At 55.9% G+C, this 22,693-nt stretch overlaps 1 protein-coding gene across 1 annotated transcript; it reads left to right on the top strand.

The window, feature by feature from the left end:
- The first annotated feature begins 948 nt into the window (after nucleotides 1-948).
- On the top strand, nucleotides 949-20,208 carry PRKCG (protein kinase C gamma). The gene is made up of 18 exons (XM_040251970.1): nucleotides 949-1,396; nucleotides 1,773-1,804; nucleotides 2,799-2,881; nucleotides 6,784-6,895; nucleotides 7,060-7,191; nucleotides 7,950-8,106; nucleotides 8,722-8,856; nucleotides 9,186-9,273; nucleotides 9,787-9,816; nucleotides 13,263-13,415; nucleotides 13,733-13,921; nucleotides 14,931-15,022; nucleotides 15,114-15,176; nucleotides 15,311-15,449; nucleotides 16,446-16,526; nucleotides 17,645-17,752; nucleotides 19,071-19,211; nucleotides 19,313-20,208. The coding sequence occupies exons 1-18, from the start codon at nucleotides 1,227-1,229 to the stop codon at nucleotides 19,499-19,501; spliced, it is 2,094 nt and encodes a 697-aa protein (XP_040107904.1). The 5' UTR covers nucleotides 949-1,226; the 3' UTR covers nucleotides 19,502-20,208.
- Nucleotides 20,209-22,693: the final 2,485 nt, after the last annotated feature.

The raw sequence follows: 22,693 nt of genomic DNA, 5'->3' as shown, positions 1-22,693 counted from the left end.
AAGGAAAAGGAGAGAGATCAGCTTAAATACTCAGAGAGAGACCCCCAGCGATGGAGAGAGACTCACAGAGTCAGAGAGTGGTCAGAGAGGAACAAGCACAGAGGAACGGGGAGGGACAGAGGAAAAGCATCTGCCAGGACCAAGGGAGAGAAATGCAAAGAACCAGAAAGAAGAGAATATAGCGAATGAGACAGGGAGGGAGACACGAAGGAAAGGGGAAACAGAGCTCCACAGAGACAGAGACGGAGGGAGAAGAAGAGATTCAGGGAGACAGACTTGGAGTGAGAGAGAGACACACCAAGACCCAGGAGGGGGGTGGGCCACAGGAGGAGTGACAAACGTAGATGGAGACACACAGCGAAGAAGAGAGAGAAATAAAAACAGAAATTCTCAGAGACAAGGGAAGGAACCCAGACCCAACCAGAGAGACAGAGAGAAAGCTAGGGATACAGGGAGAGGAACAGAGGCCGAGGGAAAGAGACACTCCCGGAGGGAGACACAGACATACAAAAATCACAAGAAGCCCAGAGGGAGAACTCGAAACTTGGGTGACATCCGAAAAAGTGAGACGTCAAGACTCCCTCCTGCTCACCGTTGGATCTTAGCATCAATACAAAGTTTGTGCAATGAAACGGAGACACATCAGACGGAGATCCTAGCGGAGTTGCGGTGGGCTCACAGGAGTCGCCGCGGCACCCTGGAGGGGGTCGGGACGGGGCCGCGCGGCAGATTGGGGAGGGGGCAGGACACAGCTCAGAGGATGCCTCCCCCCCTTCACCCGGCCTCCGGAGTGGGTGTGCGCACGTGTGTGTGTGTATGTGTGTGTGTTGGAGACGGAGGGCATAGTCCCTGGGCTCTCCAGGAAGGTGGGGGGACGCCTTTAAGCCGAAACCCCGCCCCTCGGTCGTCATGGCAACGCCTCCCCCCGGCCGGGGCTCCCACATTTCAGCAGGTGCCGGAGCCGGAGCTCCCACCACCGCCGCCGCCCGTGCCTCCGGCTCCTCCACGCCCGTGCTCTCGACTCTCGCTCCCCCTGGCGGAGCCGGCGCGCCCCGGGGCTCCGCTCCCGGCCCCGCGCGCTCGGCTCCTGGAGGTGCCTCGCCCCTCTCACTCCCACCGCGGCATCTCCCGCCGGCTCTTCTGTCCTCCGGAGCCTCCGGCTAGTCGCCCTTCCACCTGTTTCCCCAGACAGGCAGGATCCCTGTCCCTGCTACGTTCCGGGGGCCATGTCCGGCCTGGGCCCCGGCGGAGGCGATTCAGAGGGCGGACCCCGGCCCCTGTTTTGCAGAAAGGGGGCTCTGAGGCAGAAGGTGGTCCATGAGGTCAAGAGCCACAAGTTCACCGCTCGCTTCTTCAAGCAGCCGACCTTCTGCAGCCACTGCACTGACTTCATATGGTGAGGGAGGGGGCTGGGGCCCCGGGGGATGCGGACCCTTAACGAGCAGGAAAGAGGGGGCTGCGGCCCTGGCTCCTGGCCCCAGGCTGGGCACAGGTTAGGGGCCGGCACTCCTGGGTCAGAGAGAGGGAGGAGGGGGTCTTGGCCTTCCGGGTCCGAAGGAAGAGGCTGGGGGCCTGGGCTCCTAGGTCTGAAAGAAGAGGGACACGGACGAAGGGGGCAGGATTTCGGGGTCCTGAGAAAAGGAGACTAGCTGGGGTTCAGACTCCTGGGTCCGATGGGAGGGGGTGGGAGTACGCGGGCCTCCCACGACCCGCAGAGGAGAGGGGGTCCAGCACCCTTTTCTGCACTGACCTCAGATCCTTGACTCTCACAGGGGGATTGGAAAACAGGGTCTGCAGTGTCAAGGTAAGAGCAGGGGACCTGGACTCCTGGGACCCTCGGGAGGGTGGAGGCTGGGGACCCGCAGCCTAGGCTGCTTGGCACACGCGTTCGCTGGTCCCCAGAGAGGCGCGGGGGAGCCCGGGGCGGGGGGTGTGGCAGAGACACTGCCTGCAGTGGTGGTGGGGGGAAGCTCTGACGGCGGGGCCACCGCGGAGGTGGCACTGGGGGCCCCTCCCTCGGCCGGCTCCAGGTGGGGACAGATATTTGGAGAATCTGTTGCCATGGGAACAGGGAGATTTGGAAAAGGGGAGCTGAAGGGGGGCTGGAGATGCAAAGTCAGAGCCCCCCCAGACTGCCGTTGCCATGACAACAACACCCGTCCTAGCAAGGGGCAGGCCGGGTGGGGTCACCGATGGGCGGGTGGGGGCTGGGTGGGGCCGGCAGATAGGGGGCCGGGGGAGGGGGGCGAGTCCTAAAGTGCCAGCTGCTACTGCTGAGAGCAGACTGAGTCAGGGAGCGGGGCGGCCGCCGGCGTCGCGTCGCCCCCAGACTCACTTCTGCCCAAGTTGATGCTCTCCCTCCGTTCTGTTGAAGGACCTCTCTGTCTCCTCCCTTCTAGTCTGCCTGCCTCTCTCTTCACTTTTTAGTCTCTGTCCGTGGATCCTGCTTCCTCTCTGTTTCCATCTCTTGCCCTCTCTGTATCTCCCTCTCTCTCTGTCTCTGCCTCTGTGTCTCTGTCTCATCTTTGGCTGTGTGTAGGCACTGGGCGCTCTGTCTTTCTCTGTTTCCGTGGTTCTCTGCATCTCTGTTTCTTTCCCTGGGTCCTCCTTTAGAATCTCTGTCTTTCGGTGTCTCTCTGTCTCTCTCTGCCTGTCAGGGTCTCTTTGCTTTTCTCTGTGCTGAACCCTATGGAGATCCCTCTCTCCTGGGTTTCTTTCTGTCTGGGTCTCCCCTCTTTCTGATTTTCTGTCCACTGGGGTCTCTCTCCGCTCTGGGTTTCTATGATTTTCGCCTTCAGTCTGCAGTTTTGTGGTTCATCGACGATGCCACGAGTTTGTGACCTTCGAGTGTCCAGGCGCTGGGAAGGGCCCCCAGACGGACGTGAGTGCCCGGACACCCGGTTCTCCCTCCTCGGGCCGCGCCCCCGCCCTCACCCCCTCGGCGTCCGTCCCAATTTCTCCTGCTATTTTTAAGGCTGGGAGGGGAGGGGGGCTGGAGAGATAGGGAGAGCTAGTCTGGCCCAGATTCCCTGCCCTTGGCCTGGAAAGGGGGAATGAGAGGGGACCGAGACTGGCTGGGGACCCAGGTAGGGGACAGAGAGGAGGCCGGGTGAGGGGACCTCGGCGCTGGAGGAGGTCGGCTGTGATCCAGGAGTCAAGAGATTTAGAAAACAGAAGGATGAGGGGCAGAGAGAGAGACAGAGAGAGGGAAATTGATGCAAGCACTGAGATCCTGAGATAGGACAGAGAGAGAACGCCCAGAGATGCAGAAAAAGAGACCCAGGCAGACTGGGGGAGGGGGGAGAAAGCAAGAGCAGTGGAACAGAGTCAGCAACATGGGAGGAAGGAAAAGGGAACCCAGAAAGACTGGGAGAGACAAACTCAGAGACGGGGGGCAGACACTCAGAAAGGGAAACCAGGATAGAAAATGGTAGATACAGGAAACCGCTTAGCAGGTACTGAGAGAAGGCAGCCCAAGAGATCTTGTCATATACATGCACACACATATGTGCACTTATAGACGGCCCCTCTGGCACACACAGACACCCATGTGCACACACATATGGATGCATATTAGACCCCTGTGCGCGCACACACACACACACACACACAAATTCCCCCATGTTGCACATTCATATGTGCATGCACACGTCCCCCATATACACACACACAGATACAGACAACCATTCTCTCCCTCCTCTCCACCCCTAACATCAAGGGGCTAACAAGAACTGTCCACCCTCCATGCCCACCCCTGATCCCTCCTTCGCTCTCTGTCTGGCCCTGGGGCTCCTCTCTGTGAGCCTCAGTTTCACCCTCTGTAAAGTGGGGCTGTCCATCTAGTGCTGACCTGGAGAACTTTCCAGCATGATGGAAGCATTCTGTATCTTTGTCGTCCAGCTGCCAACCACCATAGCTAGCCGCCGAGGGATGGAAGTTTAAAATCCTGCTTGGTTTAGTCGCTAAGTCATGTCGGGCTCTTTGCGACCCCCTTGTACTGTAACCCGCCAGGCTCCTCTGTCCATGGGATTCTCCAGGCAAGAATACTGGAGTGGGTTGCCATTTTCTTCTCCAAAAAATCCTGCTTAATTTGAATTAATAAATAGCCACCTGTAGGATTTCCCTGATCCAATGGTTGACTCCACACTCCCACTGGAGATGGCGCAGGTTCAATCCCTGGTCAGGGAACTAAGAGCCCACATGCCACGCAGAGCAGCCAAAAAAAGAGAAACAGCCGCCTATAGTTAGGGCTCCCGTGTGGGATAGGCATCAATCTAGACGCCCCCAGGCTTGTTTTGACAGTTTAGTGAAGTCAGGCAGCATGAGACTAGCCCAGGGTTTGACACAGAGTTGGAGACAGTTTTATGGTTAGCAGATGGAGAAAGAGGCGGATTGAGAAAGAGAGAGAGCACACCACGGAAGTCCATGAGGCATTTTGCCAGCTTGTCAGGTCAAGAAAACTGAAGTTTAGAGGATGCAACTTCCGAGAACATAGGTTGAGCTCCACTGTCTCCCAGCACCTATATGTATTATTTGCTGCCTTCACTGTCCACCTCCACCACCACCAAACACTCCATCTGATTTACCCAGGGCTCATTGCATGCACTTAACAGGGATCTTGTATATAGCGTAAGAATGAATCTTCTCAACAGCTTATAAAGTTAGGTATTGTTCCTGTCCCCATCTAACGGAGGCTCTTGGGCCAGGACACCTGGGCTTGAGTCCCACCTGCACCGTGTGTTGGTTCTGTGACCTTCCAGAAGTTAATTTACCTCTCTGCACCTCTGGAGTTCCTTGTCTGTAAAATGGGGTTTAATAACCATGCCCTTATCTGATAGGATTGTTTTAAGGACTGAATAAGCCAACTCCTTGGGTATGAATACCTGGTATGTAGCAAAAGGCAAAATACTAATTTTTATCATAAAATTTTTACTATTCTCGGTGAGGAAACGAAGGGAAATAGTGTGGACAAGGCCTTTCCTCTGTATCTGGCTTTCTTTTTTCTCTGTGAAGCGTTAAGCTTTTATTCTTGTCAGCAACACAGATCAAGGGCTTAAGAAGTGCTCAGGGCTCAAGATGCATGATTGCATTCCGTTTGCACAAGAACCCTTTCAGGGAGGACTCACGGCCCCATTTTATGGGGAGGCTCCCTGAATTTCTCAAAAGGGTGGTGTGAGGGAAGATCACACAGCCAGGTCGTGGGCAGAGTCAAAATTTGAACCCTAATCTTCCTAATCGAAACCCCAGTACTGTCTCCTTTTTTAATAGCTACTTTCACCCTGAGAATAACCACAGCAGCTCCCATGTCAGGTACCCTGCTGGGAATTTTCAGCCACAGCGTCTCATTTCGTGTGGCAGGAACACTGGGAGCTCGGGTCAGCTGAAGGTCTTGAGAGGTTCAGAGCATACAACTGCCAATACCTTTCCTCACCCAAGTACAATTCAATCCCCACTAAACTTCAAAATAAAATCCTAAGAAGATCTTGAATTTTCACCTTGTAAAACTCTTGCAATGCACTCATAGAAAATCGAATCCAGGTCTCCTGCATTGCAGGCAGATTCTTTACCATCTGAGCCACCAGGGAAGCCCACTTAGAAAAATGCAAATATCAAATTATTTCATACTCAGACATTCCTGAGGGTGGAAAGAGGAATGCTTTTCCTGGTGTCTTAAATTCATGCTTAATTGGAATTGAGCTATAAGAACTGCTTCAAGATACAGATTGTTTATTTCCATTAGGCAGATCAAGACACTGAGGCTCAAAACTGGGCATGTACGTGAAATCACACAACTGGGAAATGGCCCAGCTCTTGATTAAACCCAGGGCTATGTGGGGACTGCAATAAAATCGCTAGCAATAACCATGGCAGTAATGATAGTAGTAACACTACCAAGCACATTTAACCAGACCCTGCACGTACCAGACCCTGCTGTGTGGTTTACACTTAATCTTTGGGATACCTGGGTCCCTAAAACTGAGAGGGCATAGTCTGCATCCCACAAGGGGCTCAGAGAAGGCTGGTCATCATTGGGCAGACATTGAAAGAGGCTGACCATGAGTAATCCGGGGTTCATGGTGGCCCACAAGTCCTCAGAGAACCGCTTGTGAAAGACTATGGGGTAGGGACTGTGGGATCTTGGAAGCCTCCACTTCCTTCAGATTCTTCCCATATTCCACCTTGTTGGTACAACCTTCCTTGATCACTCTATTTCACATTTCAATCCCCCCCGCCCCCGCCCCTGCATCCCTGCTCCATCTTTGTCCAGAGCACCTATATCCATACCTCACACTATATATTCTAAGATTTTTTTAATGGGGACTATTTGTTAAAGTCTTTATGGAATTTTGTCACAATTTTGCTTCTGTCTTGTGTTTTGAATTTTTGGCCCCAAGGCATGTGGGTCTTAGCCCCCCCTCCCCCCCACCAGGGATGGAACAGGCACCCCCTGCACTGGAAGGCAGAGTCTTAACCACTGCACCACCAGGGAAGGCCCTATCTATTTTATTTGTCGTGTTCATTTTCTGTCTCCCTCCACTAGAAAGTAAAGTCCACACGGACTGCAGTTTTTATTGGCTTTGCTCAGGGGCTGGGTCGTCACACCAAGAAAAGTGCCAGGCACACAGTAGGTGCTCCATAAATACTGGAGAGTGAATGAGTGAGGCGGAACAGCAGGAAGCCTGGGCGAGCAGGGCTGAAGAGGAAGAGTGGGGGGCGTGCTTGTTCAGGACGCCCTCTGGCCCCCGCTTCTGACCGACTCCTCCCGACCGCCCCCCACGCCAGGATCCCCGGAACAAGCACAAGTTCCGTCTGCACAGCTACAGCAGCCCCACCTTCTGCGACCACTGTGGTTCTCTGCTCTACGGGCTGGTGCACCAGGGCATGAAGTGTTCCTGTGAGTCTGCGAGCCCAGCGCTTCGGGGCCCCTGCAAAGGCGCAGAGTCTGGGTCTCAGTAACGCGCGTGGTGGTGGGGGGAGTGGAGGAGGGGAAGTGGAGTCTGGAGTTAAAGGCGAGACCCACAGTCCCACCTTCCAGTTCTGTCCCCCCGCCCCAACCAGGCTGCGAGATGAACGTGCACCGGCGCTGTGTGCGCAGCGTGCCCTCTCTGTGTGGCGTGGACCACACGGAGCGCCGGGGGCGCCTGCAGCTGGAGATCCGGGCGCCCACTTCCGATGAGATCCACGTTACGGGTGAGACCCCGCCTCCTCGCCTGGCCCCGCCCCTTTCTTCCTGGAGACTGGGTGGAGTCCAGCCGAGCTGTCTGCCCACTCTCACCGATCCAGGAAAGCCACGCCCCCTCGCGAAGGTCACGCCCACACTGCTGACCCCGCCTGCACAGGCTGAGCGCCACCCGGCCATGCCCCTTTCTTCTCGAGGGCCCTGGTCTCCAGCCTTGCCTCTCGTGATGGCTGTTCTAGGCATCAAGGTCCTGGGGGTGGAGGCGGGTGCAGAGGAGAGAATAACTGGTCCCAAGTGAGGTTCCGGTTTACTATATGGCTTCCCAAGTGGTATGGGAGACAAGAGTCCCGGGTTCCATCCCTGAGTTGAGAAGATCCCCTGGAGGAGGGCATGGCAACCCATTCCAGTATTCTTGCCTGGAGAAACTCACGGATAGAGAAGCCTGGCGGGCTACAGTCCATGGGGTCGCAGAGTCAGACACTACTGAAGTGATTTAGCATGCATGCACTGGTGATATGGCCAGGATCCTAAGGGAGCCAGAGGCTTTGGATTTGATTTCTGGGTCACTGGCTGGGGAAAGGGCTTCATACCCCATCTTCTGGGTGGAGAAGTAAAAGATTTTTTTAAAAAGAAAGAAAAGGAAACAAAACACATGGGTCACAGAAGAGGAAGTTGAGAGATTGGAATTCGTGACTGCTGGCTGGGGGAAGGCTCCGGGGCCTCTCCCTGGATCTTAACCCCATCTGCCCTCCTTTACCTCCCCCCTCAGTTGGCGAGGCCCGGAACCTCATCCCAATGGACCCCAATGGTCTCTCTGATCCCTATGTGAAGCTGAAACTCATCCCAGACCCTCGGAATTTGACCAAACAGAAGACCCGCACGGTGAAAGCCACGCTAAACCCTGTGTGGAACGAGACCTTTGTGTTGTGAGTTTCGGGTGCAGAGGAGGCCTGTTGATGACTAACAGAGAACGATCTGAGAGTCCTCGTGGCCCACAAGACTACAGAGGGCAGGTGTTAGGATAGGAGGAGTCCCGCAAAGGGAGAAGAAGGCGGTGGGCGGAGAAAATGAAGTGACTGAGGAAGAGGGATGGAGACACAGAAGGTGACCGTTTTAGAGCTAAGACAGAGATCAGAGAGATTAGGCAGACCCTGAGACTCAGAGAAAGAAGCATAAACCCAGGGAGAGACACAGACGGCATGGGGCGGGGTGTGATAGGTGGGCGGCAGGAAGAGAAAGAGAAGCCAGCTAAGGGAAAGACAGAAGGACGGTTCTGGAGGGAGAATAGGAGAGATCCGGAGAGAAAAGCCCAGAGGCAGGGATGCGAAAGACCAGGGAGGGGGACTGAGAAAGCCGTCTAGGTTGACTTTGGGCCCAGGCAGGGAGAGGGACCCTCTTCGGGAGGACCAGGGGTGGGAAGACACTCCGCAGAGGAGGAAAGGGGCCCCAGCTCAGGAGGTTTGCCGGCTCCTCCAGCATCCAGGATGCAGAGGTCGGGGAGCCACGAGCTGGCCCCTCACTGCGCCCCGCTCTCCCCGCAGCAACCTGAAGCCGGGGGACGTGGAGCGCCGGCTCAGCGTGGAGGTGTGGGACTGGGACCGGACCTCCCGAAACGACTTCATGGGCGCCATGTCCTTCGGCGTCTCGGAGCTGCTCAAGGCGCCCGTGGACGGCTGGTGAGGGGCGGACGGGGGCGGGGCTTGGCGCCGACACCCGGGCCTCCATCCCGGGGGTGTGGTCCCTCTCCGCCCGGAGGCCATCTTCTCGGCCTCTCTGGGCTGTTTTATCCTCCCCCCCGCGGCCCGCGCCGCGGGCCGGGGGTTTTTTTTTTTTTTTTTTTCGTCCCTCTCTTCTTATCTCACTGTTTCTTTCGCTATCTGCGTCTCTCCATCTCTTCCCTCCTTCTGATGTCTCTGCCTCTCCCTTGGGTGCCCCCCCCTCCCCGCCCCATCCGTCTTCCCAACCTCCCCCCTCCATCCCGCTCTGGTCTCCGTCTGTATGTCAGGTACAAGTTACTGAACCAGGAGGAGGGCGAGTATTACAATGTGCCGGTGGCTGACGCCGACAACTGCAACCTCCTCCAGAAGTTCGAGGTACCCAGACCCCGGCTTCCCCAGCCTCCAAACCCCGGGGAGCGCAGCCTCCCACAGTTCAGAGCTGGCCTTCCCCAGACTCCATCACTGCTTGCCCACTGCTCTGGGGACGAAAATTCCCAGAAGACCCTGGAGTCCTTTCTGCTTTTCTAAGGGAGTGCTGGGAATTAGAATTCCTATCCATCCCCAGGACTTCCCGGGTGGCGCTAGTGGTAAAGAACCCTCCTGCCAATGCAGGAGACACAGAAGAGACGGGTTCAATCCTGGGTCGGGAAGATCCCCGGAGGAGGACATGGCAACCGACTCCAGTACTCTTGCCTGGAGAACCCCATGGACAGAAGAGCCTGGTGGGCAACAGTCCCTGGGGTCGCTAAGAGTCGGACATGACCGAGCGACTAACAGGCACACACATCTATCCCCATGGCTTGGGGGTCGGGGGGCCCCTCTCCCCTGCTTTAGGGCCATTGCCTACCGCTCCCAGGAGGCTCTGACTCTGACTTTCTTCTCCCTCAGGCCTGTAACTACCCCTTGGAACTATACGAGGTGAGAAGAGCCAGAGGCTTGGGTTGGAGGCAGCTTCAGTCCCGTGGTCTGTATCTCATCCCTCTCACATCTGTCTGCATTTCCACATGCGTGGGTGGAACGCATACCATACCTAGGTCTTGTGTTTGCTGAGTAATCGGAGCACTCTGGAGGTCAGTCTGACCCTCAGGCAACTCCCCAAGGAGGGACAGCATCACAGATTCCTTAGATTCAAGGGCCCACAGTCCTGAGGCTCTGGGGCCCTGTAGCTATCAATTCTGGGTCCTGTGTTTCTGGCATTCCATGGACTGTGGGCCTGGCTCTGGAATTCTGTGGCCTGTCATTCTGGGCCTGTGGTTCTCGGATTCTGTGGCTACACTTCTGTTTCTTCCTGGCACTGAAGGAGGGGCAGAGCTCTAGGGGATGTAGGTCCAAAATAGGGTCCTCTCTGCCACCTGCAGCTCCCAAGGCAAGTGTATTTATGCCGATCGCATTGCAGTCTTCAGCGTTACTATTTTTGGGGGATGGTAGGAGGAGCACAGCCAGTGGGAGGATCCCGGTAACCCTGCTGCTACTGGTACCCTTGGGGACCTTCCATTGTGCCCTGACTCCCCTCTGGGCTGAATCAACCTTGGGGAGCAAAGGTCAGGATCTTACCAAGGCCTTACCCAGCCTCTGTGACTCTGTCTAGTGACTTGTGTGAAACCATAGCATCCGGTGCTCTCTCAGCCAAGCCTTGTATGTATGAAGTGAAGTCTTCCAACTGGCCTTGGATGGGCCCACAATCCCCCAGCCCCCCACCCCACTGTGCGCCTCTCCTTGAGGCGGCCAGTAGCGTCTGTCATTCCACCCTGGAAAGGTTCAGGAAAGGGGCTTTCACAGACCCAGGCTGCTCTGTTCCTGACTTTGTGGGTGTGGCCCCCCCTCAAGTGGCCCCTAAGGACCCTCTCTTGTTGGATGAGGACCGTGCAGAGCCACCCCCAGAACAGCATCAGTCTGTGAACTGGAAAAGCCAAAGGCGGCTGAGGAGTTCCCAAGGGTGTGGCCGAAAGAGTCTGGTGTGTCGGAGGGGCTTTCACTTTCACAGGTGTCCTGCCCAGGACAATCCCTGGGCTGGGAGGATCCCCTGGAGCAGGAAATGGCAACCCACTCCAGTATTCTTGCCTGGAGAATCCCATGGACAGAGAAGGCCTGGCGGGCTACAGTCCCTGGGGTCACAGGAGTCGGTCATGACTTGGCGACTAAACTACCAGGGCACCCAAGAAGCACAGAGGTCAACCCAGTCTGGCAGGGCCCGGGGGAGGTGATCAGGGAGGACTTTCCTGAGCAAGGGACACCTGAATTGCTCTTTGGGTTTTTCTGTCCATTTCTCACTGTGGCCTTTCTCTCCTCTATTGGTTTTTTTTTTCACTTCCTGAACACCTATTTCCTGAAGTTTTACATAAGTCAAGCCCTATTCTGGGAGTAGAATCAGGCCATTCCCTGGGGAGCTCCTCTTTCAATGAAAGTTACAGATAGAGAAGGAAGGTATTTGATCATGGAGATGGCCTCAGGCACTGGGGACTCCTAAACCTCTGGCAAGACCTGAGAAAGTCAGAGAAAGACTTCATCAACAGGAAATACAGGATTCCCAGGGTAAAGGAGAAGGAGGACAGATTTCCAGGCCAAGGAAGGAACACGTGCCCTCTCTCTGTCTTCCCTGGTTGCTCAGACAGTAAAGAGTCTGCCTTGCAGCACAGGGGACGAAGGTTTGACCCCTGGGTGGGAAAGATTCCCTGGAGAAGAGAAGGGCAAACCCACTCCAGTATTCTTGCCTGCAGAATTCCATGGACAGAGAAGTCTGGCAGGCTGCAGTCCACGGGGTCCCAAAGAATCGGCTATGACTGAGCGACTAACACTTTCACTCTGTCATTGCTTCTTGCAAAACAACATATTTTTACTTGAGCCCTCTGTGTGCCAGGCATGGTTCTAATCACTGGGGATATAGCAGCAAACAAGAAGAGAGGGGGAAAAAAATACACTCCTGCTCTCCTGGGAGGAAGACGTTAAACAACATAAAGGCATTGATGATCCTGTGTTAGACAATGATGAATGACTATGGAGAAAAACAAGCGCTAAAGATAGGGAGTGCTGTTCTGTGAGATTTTACAATAAGCAGGGAAGGCTTCACCGAGAAAGTGACCACTGGGCAAAGACATAAAAGAAATGAAATAGTGAGCCGTAAGGATAGCAGAGAGCCTTCCCAGTGGAGGGACAGCCACATGCAAAGGCCCTGAGGTGGGAGCAAGCCGGCAATGTCTGGGTTCAATCCCTAGTCAGGGAACTAGATCCCATGTGCCGCAGCTGAGACCTAGCGCACCTAAATAAGTTCATTTTTTAAGTAATAAATAGACCAAGTAAGATGGGAGGCCACAAAAGGTGGCCCGAGATGGTTTTGATTTGGACACGAGGACTGCCTCTGTGTCGAGAGCTGACGGTAGGAGGAGGAAGAAGGCATCATGGAGGTCAAGAGGTGAGTTCCTGGCGGCTTGGCCCAGGGAGGCAATTATGGTAAGCGTGTTCAGGTTCTGGATGTGCTCTGAAGTTAGAAGTACAGGACCTGCATTCAGCACTCGACTCCAGACCCAAGCCACCTGCTGGGTGATGGTGGAGAAGCACAAAGGAGGGAGACACAGTCTCTGGCATTAATGAGTTTTGATTGCTGGCTCTGCTTTTTACCTGCTGTGTGACTTTGGGCAAGTTACTTACCTTCTCTAAGATGGGAGATCGGGTGGCGGTGCTGATGGGGAGGATTGATGGCATATAGTAAGCTGTCTTAAGTGCTAGCTGAATACCAAACTCTCCAGGCAAGCGTGCTGAGTCTCTTCAGTTGTATCTGACGCTTTGAGACTGAAGCCTGCCAGGCTCTTCTGTCCATGGGATTTCCCAGGCAAGGATCCTGGACCGGGTTGCCATGCCCTCCTCCAGGGGATCTTCCCGACCCAGGGATCGAGCTCACATCTCTGATGTCTCCCGCATGGTCAGGCAGATTCTTTAACACTAGTGCCACCTGGGAAGTCTAGTGTTAACTGTTCAGTCATGTCCAACTCTTTGCGAACCCATGGACTGTAGCTTGCCAGCCCCTTCTGTCCATGAGATTCTCCAGGCAAGAATACTGGAGTTGCCATTTCCTTCTTCAGGGGATCTTCTTGACCTAGGGATCAAACCCAGGTCTCCTACATTGTAGGCAGATTCTTTACTGTCTGAGCCACAAAGAAAGCCCAATAAAACCTGCTATGGGAAGGCTATGGGAAGTCAGAAAAAGTCCCTAAACCAAAGATGGGTGTGGAAACAGCATTTCTTCTTTCTCCATCCTTCCATTTGTCTCTCTCCCCTTGCCTTCTTTCCCTGGAGGCTGTCTCTCTGAGGGCACCCCCTTATCCCCTTCCGGGGTCTGACTAACTCTGCATGTCTCCCCTTTCCCACAGAGGGTGCGGACGGGTCCCTCTTCGTCTCCTATCCCCTCCCCATCCCCCAGTCCCACCGACTCCAAGCGCTGTTTTTTTGGGGCCAGCCCTGGACGACTGCACATCTCCGACTTCAGCTTCCTCATGGTTCTAGGAAAAGGCAGTTTTGGGAAGGTTGGATTCCTGGGGCTCTGGGGGAAGGGGTGGATGTCTGGGGGAGGGGTCAAGTTTCTTAGAGATGAAATCAGGGTTGGGGGGGAAACTAGGCTTCTGAGCCCCAGAGATGGTTTGATGGGGCCTCTTGAGTTCCTGGAGAGAAAAGGCCTAAAGATGTGGATACTTGCCCTGAAGGAGTGGCTGACCACGTCAGGGCACCTGGTCCCCCGAGAGTGAGAGGGGGCACCCGGGATTCTGTTTCTTTGTCTCCTTGAAAGGGAAGGCTAGGGACCAGCGCTCTGGGTTCCCAAGATGAACTAGGCCTCTGTCCCTAGGTGATGCTGGCCGAGCGCCGGGGCTCCGATGAGCTCTACGCCATCAAGATCCTGAAGAAAGACGTGATCGTCCAGGATGACGACGTGGACTGCACCCTGGTGGAGAAACGTGTGCTGGCCCTGGGGGGCCGAGGCCCCGGAGGCCGGCCGCACTTCCTCACCCAGCTTCACTCCACCTTCCAGACCCCGGTGCGAAAGGATAGGGCCCCAGGCTGGTTCAGGGGCCCTGCCTCATCTCCACCCCCCACCAGCCCCCTAGATGCATTCAGCATTGGATTTGAGAATCTGAGTTTGGGGGAGGGCAGAAAAGCTCGGTGGACTCTGAAGGGGCGTGGCTGGCTCCTCACTGGGTGTGGCCAGCACACAAGGGGCGTGGAGGGCGAGGCCAGAGGTCTGGGAGCCTGAGGGGGCGTGGCCTGAACTCCCTAGGGATTGAGTGGGTGTTTCTGGAGTACTGGCTTCTGGAGTAAAGGAGTGCGTGGAGAACGTCTCCTGAGTGAGCTTGCCTACAACTGGGCTCTGCGTGATGAGGCTGTCACTCGTGGGTTCTTAGTTAAGGAGTCATCAGAAATAAGGCGTTTCCGAAGACTGAAATGGGACAACAAGTCAAAACTGTCAGAGGTTAGAGAGGGCGTGACTCTACTTTGAAGAGCTCTGAGTGGGCGTAGCCAGCTTCCTGGATTTTTTTTTTTTTTTAATTAGTATTGGGAATTCCCTTCTGGTCTAGTGGTTAGGACTCCATACTTCCACTGCAGGGGGCCTGGGTTCGATCCCTGGTTGGGGAATTAACATCCCTGCAATCCGGCAAGGTGCAGCCAAAAATTAAAAAATAATTAAAAAATTAGTATCATTCGCAAGTGAAGCCTGAACAACTTTGGTCCCTAGCAGGTGCCCAAGACTGCATGTGTGAGTGAGTGGATATGGAAAGAGGTTTCAGTTTCCCTGAAATTTCAAGCAAACGGTGGACCTCAATCTTAAATCCCGGAAAGGGAGGAGGGGAACACCCGACAGTTCAGAGTAACAGAGAATGGAGTGGGTGGACATTCTGTGATGGCGGGTAGGCGTGGACAGTTGCTCTGGGTTTCTGATTGCATGGGCCCAGAGCCTTCCACGTTGGTCTGGAGTGGGCAGTAATGGACGTTTCCCTCCCCTGGTGGGCGTGCCCTTGCCTCTAAGCCCCCGTCCACCCCCTCCCCAGGATCGCCTGTATTTTGTGATGGAGTATGTCACCGGGGGCGACTTGATGTACCACATTCAACAGCTGGGCAAGTTTAAGGAACCCCACGCAGCGTAAGTCTTGGCCAAGAGAGGTGGGTGGGGGTAAAGCGGAAGGGAGCGGTGTCCTGCCTCTAGCCTCCTGACCCCCCGTCCCCTCCTCCAGGTTCTACGCCGCAGAAATCGCCATCGGCCTCTTCTTCCTCCATAACCAGGGCATTATCTATCGGTGAGCAGTTCCAGGGCTTTCAGGGGAGGGAATCGGACCCCCTAGAAGGGAAGGGATTCGAACTTCACGGCTCCAGGCTGTTGAACTCTCCCCTTCCTGCGATTCCTGCCCACTCCACCCCGACCCACCCGCAGGGACCTGAAACTGGACAACGTGATGCTGGATGCCGAAGGACACATCAAAATCACTGACTTCGGCATGTGTAAGGAGAACGTCTTTCCCGGGAGCACCACACGCACCTTCTGCGGCACCCCGGACTACATAGCCCCTGAGGTAACCCCACCTCCGCCGCTCTTAGCGCTTTCCACGCTCGCTGCGTGGATATGCCTGGGGGGCTAGTGTTCGTAATGTGGGGAACTGACCCCCGGGGTCTCCACGGGAGTCATGGACTGTTCCAACTGTGTGAGTGTTGTAAGTGGGCAGGGCTGGGTCTCTAAATAGGCAAAGTGGGCAGGACTTGTGGGTGAATGTTCTGAAAGAGCAGGACCCCCTTTAGGGACTCTGGAAACAGGACCTATTACTGGACCGTTCTAAGAAGCTGGGGAAAGAGTCCCAGTGTACTCTGACGGGGTGGGACCCATCCCACTAGAACATGAGGCTTGCGGAGGCTGTCCCCTGAACATTTCAAGTGGGCAAGAATCTGCTCTTTGTTGGGGGGTGGAGCTAATGATCTGACTGTGTATAAGCAGACAAAGAGCAGGTCCCGACTTTTCTCCTTGGGAGAGGTGGGGTTGATGTTGCTGTCCCTGATCGTTCCTGGTGCCTCTGTGCTACTGCCTGAGTAACCAGTGCCAGTGGTTTCAAAACATAGCTGCTGATCAGCGTCACCTGGGAAGACTGTGAAAAATACACACACCTTCCTGCCTCTGACTCTGGTCTGTTGTGGCTGGAATTCTTCAGGGCTGGCAACAACTGTCTTTAAACAGTCAAGAACCTGGTATGTGTCCAGATTTAAGACTCTCTGGTCTCTGAAGTTCTGCACCTGACATTATAAGCAGAGAGTTCAGTTATCTGGATGTGCTAGAGGGTGGGCAGAACTTGCAACTTAGTGCTTAAATCGTCTTTATATTGGAACCAGAGGAATGTTCTGAGTAGGTAGAATCTGCTTCTCAAATGTTCCAAAGGATGGAGCCAAAGCACTCTGAGTGGGAAAAGTTTGTGCTGAAACCATTTAAAGTTGGGTAGGGTTTCCAGGTGGTGATGCTAGAGGGGCCCACTTGTGTTTCTTAAAACACGAATGACAGTTTCTCACCTTCCCTCCCCTTCTAGATCATTGCCTACCAACCCTACGGGAAGTCTGTTGATTGGTGGTCCTTTGGGGTTCTGCTCTACGAGATGTTGGCGGGACAGGTAAGAGACGTTGGGGAGAGGCTGGTTTGGCTAAAGGCAACACAGAAGGGTGCCACCTGTTACATGGCCTATCTCAGCAGGAGCAGGTCAGGAAGGGATGTCTTTAGGCTGAGTGTAGGAAGCCGTGGGGAAGGCCGTCAAGTAGAAGAGAGCTCTCCATGGTTCTGAAACATTAACTTCCCACAGGCTAGGGGTATTTCCCCCCTTTTGTATCTTGGATCTCTTTCTCAGAACAGTGCTTTTAAATACATGAAATAAGACAATAGCATTACAGAAGAAGTCAATCATATTGAAATCTGGCTATCAAAATGTTCAAGGCTTAATTGAATCTAATTTAACCAAGTAAATGAATTTAATTTAAATGTGTATGGTTGTCTAAGGGTATTAGAATATGGACTTACATGTGATTTCCTACTAATGAATTAAATGGTATTAAATAGTAATATCTCACAGGAATAGGAAGTAAGTAGGAAGGCCTATCAGTAATTTTAAAGTAGAGATGACTGTTTTTTTTGAGATATCTGCAACTCTTATATGATAAGAAAATATCAGTGATTTCCATCAGTGATAAAGTCACAACTACTACTGCTGGGGTTTCTTTCCTACATTTATAAGGCTGAATTTCAATTTTAGATTCCAAAAAATAAGGATGCACGTTTTTTTCCCATCCAAATTCAAGGACACCCCACTCAGTTGTAGAAACAGACTACCTAGACCCCACATTAGAGTCCTTGTCTGGATACTGCTTTTCCAAATCCGAGAAGACTGGAGGCCACTCATCCAGCCAAGAAAGTGCTTTTACAGCTCTTTTGCAGTTTTTCTCTCTTCTATTTAAATGACACATTGCCTAATTAACACCTTGCTGATTTACATAGCAGATAAAGAGAGGCAGAGCAGCAAAGAGGTGCAGAGAGCTGAAGCATCTGAGATAGAAAACAAGAGCCTCTGAGAGTGGGAAAGACATAGCTTTGGTGGTCTGGTCATCTTTTTCTCTAGCAATTGGGCGCCCCCTCCCCCCGCCCCGCCCGGGGCGGGCTCTGCTTGTGGTGGGCAGTGAGGGCAGGAAGGTGGGGCCAGGTAGTCAGGCCTCTGACTCTTTAACTCCTCTACTTTCTTAGCCCCCCTTTGATGGAGAAGACGAGGAGGAGCTGTTTCAGGCCATCATGGAACAAACTGTCACCTACCCCAAGTCGCTTTCCCGGGAAGCTGTGGCCATCTGCAAGGGGGTGAGAGCCCCCTGACTTCCAGATTCTCCAGGCCCAGCACCCACACACCCCACGGCTGCCATTCAGGACTGCCCACGCAGTGTCTCTGCACATTAGGAAAAGGCTCCCACTCCTCAAGTCGTTTTACTCCCATCTGCTGAAAAAGCTTATATAGCACACCGATCTTGTTAGAACAGTCACACCCTGCCTTGCTGCCCCAGCAGTCCAAGGGAGGCCTCTACCCTGTCCTGTGTTTCCCCGCCGCTCCCCAGCTCGGGGCAGGCAGCGCTGAGCCAAGCGGGTCAGTCGAAACTAACTCCTGCCACTTTTCATCCTGTGGGATCTGGGGCAAGTCACCGAAACTCTGGGAGCCACCGTCTCCTCCTCCGGGGTTGGGGCGCTAAGGCAGGAGAAGGAACCTAGCCTACAGCAGATGTTAGCAGGCTTCTGCTTCGAGCTCCCGTCTCGTCTCTCTGACCACATCTCTCTCTCGGCTTTTGTCCCATTCCTCTGCCTCCATCTGTACATGATGGGGCTTTCTGTGTTATCGCCTTGTTTTTTTCTTTTTCTGTGTCTTTCGGGATCTCTGTTCACCTTTTCCATCTTCGCCCTCCTCTTTCTGGGATTCTATTACCTTCTCAACAAACCCCCTTCACACACACACACACATACACACACACACAATCCTCCTTTTGGGTCTCTCTCGTCTTCTTTTTCTGGGTCTCCATCTTCCCCTTTCTCTGAGTCTCCTCCTTCATATGGGGTCTTCATCCCTCTCTCTGGGTGCTTGTTTCCTGGGTCTCCACCCTCCTCTCTTTGTGGGCTTCCATCTCCCCCACCCCTTCCCATCTTCTCCCTTCTCTCTCCTCCTACCTACCTCCTCCTCCGTTCTCTGAGTCTTTCCCTCTTTCTGGGTCTCTGTTCCCCCCTTTCTCTGGGTCTTCTCTCTCCCACCTTCTCCTTCTCTGCCACTTTCCCTCTGGGATGTTTTCCGGATCGTCTTCCTCTCTTTCTGGGTTTCTCTGCCGCTCACACCTTCACACCCTGATCTTGCTCCTTTCTTTGTCTGTCCCTGGGTCTCTGGGTTTGAGTTTCATCTACCCCATCTCATCTATCCCCCCTTCTCCTCTTTCTCCCTCTCTTCACCCCGCCCCATCTCTGCACCCACCCCCCCACCCCGCACTGTTGGTTCTTCTCTTTCTGGATCTCTGTGCTTGTCTCTCCCTATTCCTCCTTCCTGGTCTTTCCCCCACGCCACCCCCCTCCACCTCCGTCTTTCTCTGGGCCTCCTTGTCTGGGACACTGTCTGTCTGTCCGTCTCTCTCTGTGTTCCCTGCAGTTCCTCACCAAGCACCCGGCCAAGCGCCTGGGCTCAGGCCCTGATGGAGAGCCCACCATCCGCGCTCACGGCTTTTTCCGCTGGATCGACTGGGACAGGCTGGAACGATTAGAGATCGCGCCTCCGTTCAGACCCCGCCCGGTCAGTCCCCTCCCGGGAACACCATGCTGGCCCCTAAGAGGGTGGATCAGCCACGCGTTGCGTTCCGACGCTTCACGTTTCCCTCCCGGTGTTTCCCACAGTGTGGCCGCAGCGGCGAGAACTTCGACAAGTTCTTCACTCGGGCGGCGCCGGCGCTGACACCCCCTGACCGCCTGGTTCTGGCCAGCATCGACCAGGCCGAGTTCCAGGGCTTCACCTATGTCAACCCGGATTTCGTGCACCCGGATGCCCGCAGCCCCATCAGCCCAACGCCTGTGCCAGTCATGTAATCCCACCTGCCGCCACCAGGCGTCCCCACGGCTCCCTCCTCCGCCCCGGCCTTGGCCCTCGCCTCACCATGCCACCCGCCTTTCCAATTCTAGATCTGGCTCCCCAGCGTTCTGGCCTCTGCCCCACCCCCCGGGTTTTAGCCGCCCCGCCCAAGCGTTCCTGGCATTCCGTACTCCCAGTGCAATCTCTAGAGTCTTACCGTGTGCTAGATTCTGCTGCTGTTGAGCCCTAGATTCTGACCTGCCTGAGCGTCCTGGACTCTGTTCCATCAACTTACAGAACCGCTGACACCATCCCAATTCTCCTTCTTTTTTTGTTTCGTTTTGTTTTTCCTTCTTCTTCCTGGGAAATAGTCTCATGGGGTGGGCTGTTCTAGACTAGGATTCCAGAACATCCCCCCACCTCCGAGGCCCCACCCACCTCCGCTCCAGTTCCGGAGTAAGTGGGAGGCTGTGCCCCCTTGCTCCAGTGCCCCTGTCCTGCGCTCTAGGGATTCCTGGGACGTATGGAAGATATTCCCCACCCCTGGTCTCCGTCAGCTTTTGTCCTAGGCTCCCCCACCCCTAGACCCATCACCGCATGGCTCCTCCAGTCCTGCTCGGAACCCCACCTCTACCCAAATGCCTGCCACTCTCGGGACTCTCCGTGCCCTCTCTTCCGCCCGGCCACAGCTGCTGGAGAATAAACTTGGGATGCTGATGCTCAAGTGTTTGGATGTTTTTCTTCTAAGCTTGGAGAATGAAGGGGGATGGAGGTGGGACAATGACTGTACATAGAAACAGAGAGAGAGAGAGGCTGAGGGCTGCAGAGAGAGAGGGGGAAACCGCAGAGACTCATAAAGTGAGAGAAGATACAGCATGACAGCAAACATCAGAGACCCAGAGAGAGGACCAAAGTGGACACGTGAAGGAACAGGCAGTTGTACGCACAGACAACCGAGTGTGTCAGGCAGAGATCGGGAGCACAGAGACACAGGCACGCACCCATTTGCCCAGAGTAAGGTAAAGCTCCCAGGCACACACAGGACACGCTGAGACCCGGAGGCCGGGAAGTCGGAAGAGGGAGGAGGAAAGGCAGCCTGCCATTGAGAGACCTTACGACAGAGAAACCTGTCAGCTTAAGGATCCGCGACGTGAAGCGAAGGGCGGACGGACGCACCCTGAGGGCCTCTTTCCCTTGACCCACTTGCGAGTGAGGGGCGTGGAGAGGACAGTCCCAATAGACTACACTTCCCAGCAGACCCTGTGGCAGACCCTCCCCCCAGGCGCGGCCCCCGCTGCCGCCAGGACTGATGGGAACTGTAGTTCCTGGATGGGGACAGGCCCGTGGAACGGTGTGCTTCTATCTGCGTCTGGAGAGGACTGAGCTCCAAAGCTTCACAGGCTCCCTCGGGGAGCTCCGGTGTCTCCTCGTCCCCGCAGACTCCTGGGTTCCCGAGACTCGGTCTAGCTGGATGCTGGGGCTCCCCCTGTTTCCCCCCCCAGCACAGCCGCGGGGCCCCCACCCGTGCCCGCGGCCCCCCAACCCTTGCTCCGACCCTCGGCGGGCGGCCTGCCCCTTTAAGAGTGGCCCCGCTGACATCACGGCGGGGGTGGGGGGGTGCTGGCCCGGCTCCCGGCTCCGCGGCGGCTGCAGGACGCGGCTCCGCTCTGCGCCCGCCCGCTGCTCAGGGGACCCCCGGCCCGGGACGCCCCCTCCCGTCTCCTCCAGCCGCCCAGACCCCAGGCTGCGCCCCCACGCCTGGCCAGAGCCCCAGTCTTCTCAAGGGACCCCCAGGACCACCCCTGCTGTCTATCCGTCTCAGGGTCTCTCCTCTCTTTCTCTGCCCCTCTCTCTTTCTCTCCCTCCCTGTCTCTCTCTCTCTCTCTATCTCAAGGTCTCTGGGTCTCAGCATCTCTCAGCCCAAAGGCCTTTGACAGTCTACCTGTCTCTCTCTGTGACCTCTCCACTTCCAGGAGCCCAGAATCTCTGAGCCTGGGGGAAGAGGGGCCCTGCCTAGATCCGATTTCTGCCTCTCCATCTCTCTGTCTCTTCCAGGTCATCTCTGTGTCTCCTCTAGTCTCCAGACCCGGGAGTCTCAGAATTTCACAGCCTCCGGGTTTCAGTTCTGGGCAGCCTCTCTGCCTCCCCGTGCGCCCCTGCCCCTCTCGGGCTCCCCTGCCTCTCTTTCTATTCTCTCTCGCTCTCTGCCTCCCCCATTCTCAAGGCCCATCTCCCTGCCTCCCCGCATCCTATCCCCCCCTCCTCCTTTCCTGCCCCTCCCCTCCTCCGCAGTAGCCAATGAGCGACCGCCGGTCCCAGCTCCCGGCGTCGTCCGCCGAGTGAGGCCGCGGGCGCGGGGGGTGGGGGGTGGGAGGCCGGGAGGGGGCGGGGACGCCGGGCTCGGGGGCGGGGGGGGGGGGCGCGGGCACCGGCGACCCCGGTGGCGGCGGCGGCGGCGGCGGCCGGGGGAAGCCGCGGGGCCGGTCATGCGGCTGCGGGGCCCGCGGCCCGGAGCGTCCGCCAAGCCCTGAGCGAGGTGAGCTCGAGGGGAGAGTCCGGGAACCAGGTTGCGGGGGGCGGGGGGCGGTCCTCCTGAGGCGGCGGGGGGTCTGGACTAAACGGGGCTGAGTGGCTCCTGGGGATGAGATGCCCGCGATGGGACGCCCGAGTTCGGGGGGCAGTGGGCGATGGAGGGACGTTTAGGCCTGAGGAACCCGGGGGTACGGGCTCCGAGGGTCCCAGGACGGGGCAACCATACTCTCAGTGTCCGAACCTCGGAGACCGTGGGCACGGGAGAGGGTGCGGGCCGGATCCTCGAGGGAGGCGGTCCTGGATGAGGGGGGAGGGCCCGGGCCCGGTAAGGGCCGGCCGTGAGTCTGAGAAGGGGTCCCCGGAAAGAGAGCGTACGTCTCCCCAGGATTGAGGGCCTATGGAGTTTGGACTTGGGGCTTGGAGAATAGGGACCCCCGGCGGTCCAAAAGCCTATATCCAGGAAAGGCGGGGATAAAGGATAAGAAGGAGGTTTGGGGCCTGGGGAAGGAGGGGGGGTCCCAAAGGAGGAAGGGTTGGCATTTGGAGGAGAATGAGGAGATCTGGGCGGGCCGCTGAGAGTGTGGAGGAACCGAGTGAGGAGGGAGGGGCGCCCCAAAGCGGGAGTGAGAAGGGTGCCGGTGGGCCACGTCCCAGCCGTCTGGATCGGAGGAGCCAGT

This window comes from Oryx dammah, unplaced genomic scaffold (assembly GCF_014754425.2).
Source record: "Oryx dammah isolate SB20612 unplaced genomic scaffold, SCBI_Odam_1.1 HiC_scaffold_13, whole genome shotgun sequence".
NCBI classification, from domain to species: Eukaryota; Metazoa; Chordata; class Mammalia; order Artiodactyla; family Bovidae; genus Oryx; species Oryx dammah.
The sequence above is the reverse complement of the archived record's forward strand: the minus strand, read 5'-3'. Positions and strand labels throughout refer to the sequence as shown.

Excerpts from the sequence above, each read along its gene's own strand:
- PRKCG (XM_040251970.1), top strand. The coding sequence starts at position 1,227 with ATGTCCGGCCTGGGCCCCGGCGGAGGCGATTCAGAGGGCGGACCCCGG. Across the intron at positions 16,527-17,644 it reads ACGAGATGTTGGCGGGACAG|CCCCCCTTTGATGGAGAAGA; the intron begins GTAAGAGACGTT and ends CTACTTTCTTAG. Across the intron at positions 19,212-19,312 it reads CTCCGTTCAGACCCCGCCCG|TGTGGCCGCAGCGGCGAGAA; the intron begins GTCAGTCCCCTC and ends TGTTTCCCACAG.